Source organism: Vicia villosa, linkage group LG1, assembly GCF_029867415.1.
Source record: "Vicia villosa cultivar HV-30 ecotype Madison, WI linkage group LG1, Vvil1.0, whole genome shotgun sequence".
Lineage (NCBI taxonomy): Eukaryota > Viridiplantae > Streptophyta > Magnoliopsida > Fabales > Fabaceae > Vicia > Vicia villosa.
The window spans coordinates 174,735,614-174,745,396 of record NC_081180.1 but is presented as its reverse complement, the minus strand read 5'-3'; the positions used below and the strand labels follow the sequence as shown (position 1 = coordinate 174,745,396).

Below are 9,783 nucleotides of genomic sequence, written 5' to 3'. Positions count from 1 at the left end.
GCTTTTAGATCATTCCATCATGTGCATTTCCTCCCTTGTAATGATGATATTATCGTGTATGAGTCTTCCTGGTACAAAGCCTGTTTGATAAGGGGAAATGATTTTGTTCATGCAACACTTAAGTCTTCCCACAATTAGTTTACTCACAACCTTATATATTGTGTTACATAGGGATATTAGTCTGAATTGAGTGACTGCAACTGGTTTTTCTACTTGGGGATTAAGCAAATATTAGTTTTATTAACTTGCTCAATCGTTGCTGGATGCTCCCATAGTCTTTTGACAAAGGCACAAACCGTGTCTCCAACAGTCTCCCACGATCTCTGATAGAAGCCAGCCAGGAAGTCGTCAGGTCCCGGCACCTTCCAAGGCTTCATATCAAACAACGCAATACGGATTTCTGCATTACTTACGTCCGCATCTAACCTTCGCATATCTTCCTCACTCAGCTTAGGAAATGTATTTTTTTATACCAACTGTAACCATTCGTGCCTAACTTGAAAAGATCTTTATAGAACTGAGTTACCAGCCTTTTTAGACACTCTTCATTCTCAATCCAGCTGCCTGTGTCATCTTTTAACATAACAATGCGATTCTTTTGTCTACGGATAACGGTTTTGAGATGGTAATATTTAGTATTACGATCTCCATCACTAAGCCACTGGGCACGGGATCTCTGAAACCACATCATTTCTTCTTGCTTCAGAATTAGATTCAAGTCATCATGTAGCTTATTCTCAAGACGTATCAACCTTCTAACGTCGTGCTTGACATGATTACTAGCTTGGATACCTCTTAATCTGGCCAGCAGTCTCTTCTTTACTTTCAGCACATGATTGAGATTACACATTCTCCACTCCTTTGCATCTTTTTCGATTCTTTTGAGATTCACGACAATCTCATCATCTCTTTTCCAAAATCCCCGCACGCGATCCACGTAATTATTTTCCACCATCCACGCACTCTCGAAACGGATGGGTCTTGGAACATTATCATGTCTACAACTTGTTAAGGATACCATTATAGATTGATTTATGTTTCCATAGTCCTCTTTGTTAGTTGTATATAATCTTCAAGAAAATTAATTCACATTTATATTTTAAGAACAAAATATTTAATTTATTGCTTTTTGAAAATAATGAAAATTGATGGAAAATAATTTTAAAGATGATATATTTTATTTAATAATTAACCTCTATACTAATTATATTAATTGTTTAATTTGTATAATAATTAATGTTAAATATTCTAATTGTTTTTAACTGTAAATATTCTCAATGTTTAAAAAAATTAAATAGTTAATATGATTAAATATTAACGTTAGCGAATAGTATATAATGATATTAATTGTTTTTTATATAAAAACTAAATATATTCTATTTTAATTATCATATCATTATATTAGTAATTTTTAGATAAAAATCATAATTAAATATTTTTGAGAAATTAAAAATATAATTTTTGATTTCTCATTCTAATGTCTTTTATATTTGTAATTTAATATAAGTTTTATTTTAAGAAATGAAATATTTGAATTGTTTCATTTTAAAAATAATGATATTCGATTGAAAATATTTAGTTTTTCTATAAAAACAATTCATATAAATATTCCAAGGATTATAATAAATATATAACAATATTAATACTTTGCAGATTAATATATGATAATATTTTATTTTTATTCATTCATAATTATAATAATTGTTATCTTTAAAATACAAATAAATTATATCATAATATCCAAAATTTAAAAAATATAATAATAAAGAAAGAGAATATTTAATGTTAATTATTTTACAAATTAAACAGTTAATATAATTAATACAGAGGTTAATTATTAAATAAAATATATCTTCTTTAAAATTATTTTTCATCAATTTTCATTATTTCCAAAAAAAAATTAAATTAAATATTTTATTCCTTAAAATATAAATGTGAATTAATTATCTTCTGAATTAATATGGAAACATAAATCAATCTTGTGCATTAATTTCAATGAATTAAAATGTAATGGCTAAAATAAATTGTTCTCATTTCTCACACTAATCAAGTGTACTCACTTGAGTCTTCCCATATATATATATATATATATATATATATATATATATATATATATATATATATATATAGAGAGAGAGAGAGAGAGAGAGGGCATATCATATGAGAATGTCATATTTATATGAGAATGTAAGAATGAATCTGAACCATTGAATTTTAAAATAAATGGTAGGGATTATGGGTGAATCTTTTTTTTCTCTCTCCTACATCATTTATTTCAAAATGTAAGAGAGAGAAAAAAAGATTCACCCATAATCTCCACCATTTATTTTAAAATCCAATGGTTTAGATTCATTCTCACATTCTCATATAAATATGTCATTCTCATATGATACGCCATATATATATATATATATATATATATATATATATATTAATGTTGTTGTTTTTACCTTATCATAATTTAAATTATGTTTTAATTATAGGAGCTTAGCAACCAAACACCATACTCAAAAGAAAAAATTGATGACATCCGATCACGTTGGACCAGTGTCTTCTTATCTAATTATGAATTTCGACAACAACAATAATTTTTCTTGGTTGCTATAATCATATTTTGTATATGAACATAGATTTTGTCATTTTGATGTACAAATATGACCATGTCAAATAAGTGTATTTTGTCTTGATGATAACAATATAAATTTGCACATTTGATTTAAAATGATATGAGATATTCCAATGTTGTTACATGTTTTGTAGTTTATGTATAAAAAATGATACAGGTAGGTTAATAAATTTATAATGATATGATAGAGACCAGTAAAAATGATACAGGCCAGTGAAATTGATGTTAGACGCTGGCCTTAGGATCTAGTGGGGGGGTGAATAGATCGTTCACAGTTTTACGGATTTAAACGACTTTACAGCGGAAGTGATTCTGAATCGACTCGCGTCTATTCCGAACCACTATCGAAACGATTATATATGTGTTTAAAAAACCAGTCAAAGACTTGAGGTAAATGATAAGAGTATATGTTGCAGAATCAAAGCGTTTCTCTTATTGAAAATCAGATTAACTTTTTGTATGATGGACAATGTTTGCAATGCAGTAAGAGTGATAGAAACAAATATACAAACACTTGGTGATAATGATCAAATTGAAGGTAATTCAATGTGTGGTGGATTGTGATGTTTATGTAAGTTCTTAATTCACAATCTTAACACTCGAATCGTTGATCAATTTGCTATTATAACCAAATATGAACAGAATGTAAATGAAAAAGTAAAAGCGACAAGAACACGATATTTGTTTAGGCAGTTCGTCGATCGTCCTCGCTACGACTACGTCTGCCCCCAATTCCAAATTGAAATTGGGTAATCTTTCATTAATGTTGAAAGTAGTATATACAAAGAAGATAACAAAGCGATAAACGATAAACCAATAATGTCGATCCTTTGAATCTTCTTCCCCCTTAATCTTGAGCAAGATCAAGGTTATCCAAGAGCTTCACTTTGATTCCCTTCTGCAGTGTCTTGATTCCTTGAACTCCTCGTTCCTCAATCGTTACACTCAGCCGAATCCTCAATGAACGCCTCTTGATAAAAACCCCCAAGAACCACCCGTCGTGGAGGACAAAACCCGCAGATTTTATTCACCAACAAACCCCACAAACCTTCACCCACTAGGAATCTTCAATTCCGTTCCATGGACGTTATCGAACTCATCACTAACCCGCAACGCAAGAATGATTATGTGTAATTGTGTTGGAGATGATGAAGAACGAAGATGAGAAGCGTTTGTGTATCTTTCAGTCGTTGGTGTTGCATTGAATAATGAACCTTTGATAATATATAAGATAACTTAGCAGTTGGAGATGAGAGAAACAAAATTTTTGGCATTCTTGATCAGTTAGGTCGACCTCTTGTAGAGCTTAGGTCGACCTAGCAGTGCTTGCAGAATTTTGCTCCCAGTTAGGTCGACCTGTTTAAGGAGTAGGTCGACCAGAATCCTCTTCAAATGCATTCTGGGGACATTTTCTCAGATTAGGTCGACCTAGTTGTTGTGTAGGTCGACCTAGCAGACTGGTATGTAAAATTCATCAATTTAGGTCGACCTAGATGATGTGTGAGTCGACCTAGCAGAGGTATATGGATTTTTCTCCATTTTAGGTCGACCTAGGTTGACAGTAGGTCGACCTAACTGCTGCTTTTCTGCATTCTTCTTGTTTTGCTTGTGTTGAGTCAACCTATAAGCATAATAGGTCGACCTGTTCTGACATGAGTGATCAATGCTTGCTTTTCTTTGAGTTTTCTGCTTTCACCTTGTTGCTTGTGTGCTTATTGAGTTTGCCATTAATCAAAAACATCTTTGTGATTGTAATCTTGTATTCACAATTGATACAATACAACCAAGACCCGTCGGTTATTACATTAAATTGAGGTAAATGAATACCTTATTACCTCATATTTTAAATAAAATCGAAAGGTATATGACGTGCGCAACAAAATTTAGAAAATAAAAATATACAGTTCCTAGGGATCGAACTCATGACCTTTTAAATTATAACTTGGGTTTTTAAAACACCAAGGTGTTAAGTGCTAGCTTTTCATGGTGCCCTTCGTTTTCTCGCCTGGGTAGCCGAGCACTACTACAGAAAACCTATTTAACAACAGTTGGAAAATACATATAATCATGCGGGTTCAAGCATTGTTATGTAGAGTGTTGTCATAGATGCATTACTTACAATTATGGATCCTGGGACCGTTGTAGTATACTGGAAAGCGCGCTATCACAACGGTTAGTTAACTCAACCGTTGTGATAGACCTAAAGGTCCTAGGTTCAATTCTCAGCAGCAATATTTTGAAACATAAATTACAATTCGTCACACTTACATTAGATAATCGTTGTGGTAAGTACCCATAGTTTATTATATACTACGTAGATTGTTTGTTTTTCCATACACCTCATTAAAGAAATACAACCATTCAAATTGATGAAGAAGTATATAATCTGAAAATTAAATCTTTAACACATAAATTGTGATTCAATGGTATGATTCCTTCATTGCATCGATTCTAGTTTAATTTGAACAACATTAATTTATTGGTTGGGTCTATCTCATTGTCGTCGCTTATCATCATGATTGTTATGATAACTTATCATCATAACATTCACGATGATAAGTGACAACAATGAGGTTGACCCAGCCAATAATTAGATTTTATTCTAATTAAACTTTAAGAGAAGATATCGATGTATTGAAGGAATCAGGTCATTGCATCTCATTTCAAATGCTAAAGAACGTGAAATAAATGATGAGATGCAAGCAATCCAGAAAACGTTGATTTTTATAAGTTAGTTTTCAATTACAATTTAATTTTCAGATTATAAGTTTCTATGTCAATTTAAATGAATGTATTTTCAGTCAAATGTTAATGAAACAAACGATCTACATAGCATATAATAAACTATACTTCATCTACTGTCAATATAATAAACTATACTTCATCTACAAATACATGCAACAACATTAAAAAACATACATTTTAGTACACACCTTTTATAGAAAATTATCGTGAAAATGAAACAATTATGAAGTTCACCTAGTTTGTCAAGCTATGAAAAAAATACAAAGGTGGATGAAGTTTCCACAACAACTTCATACTTCATATTTTTTTCATAGCTACGCAAACTATATGTACGATAGCCCCTCATGCACTTTATTAAGGTGGTGAAGACGAATCTAAAAAAATCATGACAACAAAGATTTATCAATAACAACATACAACAACAACAAAGTTATGACGATGAAGAAGAGAAAAAATTTATGAAAATCATGTAAAATACATCTTGTTTGTGAAGCTATGAAGAATAAGTACAAGGTGGATGAAGTTTCCATCATAGCTTCATGCTTCTTGTACTTTTTTCCATAACTACACAAACAATATGTACCATAGCCAAAGTATGGTCTTTGTTAAGGTAGTGAAAACGAATCTGAAAAAATGATAACAATTAATCAACAAAAACAACATGCAACAAACGAGATAATGCGAAATTATCTAACAATAAGATGTAAGAATAATATCTTAACGTATGAAGCACAAGATTCACGGCTAATGGCGAAGAAGAAGAAAAAAATTGGGTGATAGGGTTTCACTGTGAAGGAAACGACATTACTGTCAATAAGTGATTGCACTGAAGTTTGAACCCATAAAAGCTTGATGGTTTTACCACGGTTGGCTGCTCAACCGTTGTTATATACAATTAATTTTAATCAAAAAACAAAATTAATATGATAGCGCCTTATTTTAGAGATGTCACGAGACGGCGCGATAATTCGAGTGTTTTCCATAATTTTAGACAACGTCGCAATAAAACGTCTTAAAAAGAACGACATAATCTACAATTCGATCCGATAATTTCTTCGGTGCCTAAATTTTTAAAAATGTGAAACAACACGTTTTTTAAAAGGCTCTTTAATCCAGTAATATGTGGAAAAACTTCTAATTGGACACTTCCAATACCAATCATATCACTGACATAGACAAAAAAAAAATGATATTAGCATTTAGATACATTATGTATATTCATCAATACCAGGGGTGTACAAAATAATCGGTAACCAAAAACTAAATTACTATCCAAATAAAACCACATTTAAAAATCCAACCCAAATTTATGTTTACAAACTGGTGGCCCATTAAGAAAAAACCGGTACCCATTATTACAAACCGGTTCAAGTATGAGTATACTCCAAAACCCATTGTTAAGTAGGAGCAACTTTAATCTACATAAACTAAGATAACCCCACTTGCATTACTTATTTCAATGTGAATTCTAATTAGTTAATTCAATGTGTAATGTTTATCTCTAATTGTGAAGTAGAAACAACTTTTAGTTTATTAAACTAAGACAACTATGTTAACAAATTATAATCTTTATTGTTTGACAACAACTTTAATGTTCTTGAAATAGAACCTGTATGTTCAATTCTATTTATGCTACCAAATTTCATAATTCATACATTACATGTATCAAATTTCATAATTCATACATTACATGTATTAATGATAGACTTGTGGTCTAGATATGTAGTTTTGGATGCAATTGGTAGTTGTTTTAATTTATTAAGACAAAAGTTGTTTCTACTTCACAACTAGAGATAAACATTACAGATTGAATTAACCAATTAGAATTCACATTGAAATAAGTTAGTATATGTAAATTAAAAGTTCACTTTTTTTTTTAATTTATTTGTGATATTTTGTATTTAAAAAAATGATTTTAAAATTGATTTTTTTTATAAAACTAATTTTTTTATAAAATTGATTTTAAAACTGGTTTTTTATAAAACTGGATTTTTTATAAAATTGGTTTTTTTTATAAAACTGGTTTTAAAACTGTTTTTTTTTAAGTAAAAAACCGGTTTTGAGAAAACCTAGTTTAAAACCGATTTTTTAAAAACTGATTTTTATTTTAAAAACCGGTTTAAAACTGGATTGAACCGTATGTAAATCGATTTTAAAAAACCAAACCGATTTTATAGAAACAGTTTTATGATCCAAACCAAACCATATATATAATTTGGTTTGGTTTATGATCCATGTACAATCCTAATCCATACATGTACAGTGTTACTAATGTAACACCACCTCATAAAAATATACATTTGTTTCTTTCTAGATTGGTGGATCATACACGTTGAATTCACATATGCCTGGTACTAACCAGTTCAATATCAAATATAAGTGTCCCTAGAGTAGACCCTTCACCATTTGCAAGTCGAGTTGGATTAAAAATTGTAGTAAACAGCCTCTGCCTGTCAAAGAACTTTATGTTGAAAATCAACAAAAATTAGTAATGTAATAATAACTGATTATTCAACAAACCTAATACTGTCTACATAATTCTTACATTAGGTGGAATAGGTTCCTGTGATGTGTTTTGGTACCCAAGTGATGGAGGTATGATGACTCTACGAATTCCACCTACTTTCATTGATCTCACTGCCACATCAATCCCACCAATTACCTGAACATACAAACCATTTCATTCTCACATACTGCAACACAAGGACTTCACTCATCCTAACTTTCTAAGAGTTTTGATGAAATCTGGTAGATTAGTGCTGATATAATCGCACCGAATAGTAAACTAGTAATAGTAAGTTTTCTTATGTGACATGATACTAGTAAGTTCTTCTGTTACATGATAAAAGCATAGGACAAAGACAAATGATCCAAAATCAAGCTTACCTTACCAGAACCAAGGACAAAGACAAAAGGACTAGGATCACCATTCTCATCTTTATGCTCATACGTTGAATCAAAACGCCATCCTTGTTTTGCTGCTAGTCTTCCATAGTAATGAATCTCAACCTTCAAGATGGTTTATATTATAAAACAAAATGTTTATACAAATTCATATCAACTAAGTGGTTGAGCTAATTTGAAGGAGAGAATCATACATACCTGGTCTCCATCTGAGGGAACTTCACCAGAACCAACAAGGAGTTCCAAAGCCTTAACACCGCCGGAATCCGGGAGTTCAGAGAAATCAGCTATTGGATGTTTTGAAGAAGGTAAGGGTAAGGGAGAGGAAGATGAAGGGGGAGGAGGAAGTGAGAAGATTAAAGCAGAGAAAGTGGTGGAGATGAGGGATAGAGATAAGGGTCTTCTTGTAATAATGCATGGATATTTTGTGTGAGGAAGAGTGGCACATACACGTGGTGTACTTCTAGAGACACAACTTTCTCTTATCATCATCTTCATTTTCTATCATGTCCCAAAAACATGGATCCTTATAGCTCTTTAGCCTCTTTCATAGGAAATTAGTTGGACAAAAATTTGATGCAATTATTTCAACATTAATACTACTAAAATTTAAAGTACTATAGTTTTATATCCAATTTTAATCGACAAAAGTTCACAACTTTTATTTATCTTTTTGTTGAAATTCAAATTACTAAAATCTCTCTTAACAAAAGAATTAGAAATATAATTACGTTTTTTTTTTTGTCACTAGTGAAACTTCTCGTTTTAATAGAAATGTTTTTCAGATTTTAGAATCTAAAATTTGTTTTTAGACTCTTAAATTCTAAAATCTAAACTATATTTCTTTACCCACCTCCCAATGGGGTCACCCCAGCGAAAAACCCATTTTACCCCGCTTCGAAAATGCATTTTCAAAAGTTTTTTTTTTTCAAAATTTTTCCAGACTTCGGAAGTGCATTTCCGAAAAAATCCCAAAAATTTGGATTTTGACTAATTCGGAGATGCATCTCCGAAACAACAAAAAAAAATCTTAAAAAATCTCAAAAATTAATTTTAGGATATTAATTAATTTACATATCATAAATTTGATATAATTTATGAGTAATAAATAATAATAATTATATATTTTGATATAATTTATGAGTTATGAATAATAGTTATTATATATTTCTATCCTAATTCAAATTTTAAAATTTAAAATAATTTTAAGTAAAAAAATTAAAATAATTTCACTTACAAAATAAGTTATAATTTTTTATTTATATATTTATAATAATTGTTAATCTTTATAAAAAAATAACATATTCTTATTTTAAAACAAAACTCACGTTTTTATTTTCTTTAAAAAAATCATATTCAATTAATTAAAGTAAATAATAAAATTGTTTTAATTTTAAATAGAATAAAAAATAATGCTCAAAATGTGCATAAATAATGAATAATAAGCACACAAATATGTAAACGTAAAAAATATATATAATATTTTTTAAAATGTTTAAAAATAATTA

At 30.0% G+C, this 9,783-nt stretch overlaps 1 protein-coding gene across 1 annotated transcript; it reads right to left on the bottom strand.

Moving 5' to 3' along the window:
* Positions 1–7,521: 7,521 nt before the first annotated feature.
* On the bottom strand, positions 7,522–8,840 carry LOC131620603 (peptidyl-prolyl cis-trans isomerase FKBP17-1, chloroplastic-like). The gene is made up of 4 exons (XM_058891736.1): positions 8,474–8,840; positions 8,258–8,380; positions 7,917–8,033; positions 7,522–7,832 (listed from the first exon to the last, which is right to left on the bottom strand). The coding sequence occupies exons 1-4, from the start codon at positions 8,771–8,773 to the stop codon at positions 7,710–7,712; spliced, it is 663 nt and encodes a 220-aa protein (XP_058747719.1). The 5' UTR covers positions 8,774–8,840; the 3' UTR covers positions 7,522–7,709.
* Positions 8,841–9,783: the final 943 nt, after the last annotated feature.

Bases quoted from the DNA above. Each gene is read 5' to 3' on its own strand.
- LOC131620603 (XM_058891736.1), bottom strand. From the start codon at position 8,773: ATGAAGATGATGATAAGAGAAAGTTGTGTCTCTAGAAGTACACCACGT. The intron at 8,381-8,473 runs GTATGTATGATT...ACCATCTTGAAG, and splicing joins TTCCCTCAGATGGAGACCAG to GTTGAGATTCATTACTATGG. The intron at 7,833-7,916 runs GTAAGAATTATG...TTCAACATAAAG, and splicing joins AGGAACCTATTCCACCTAAT to TTCTTTGACAGGCAGAGGCT.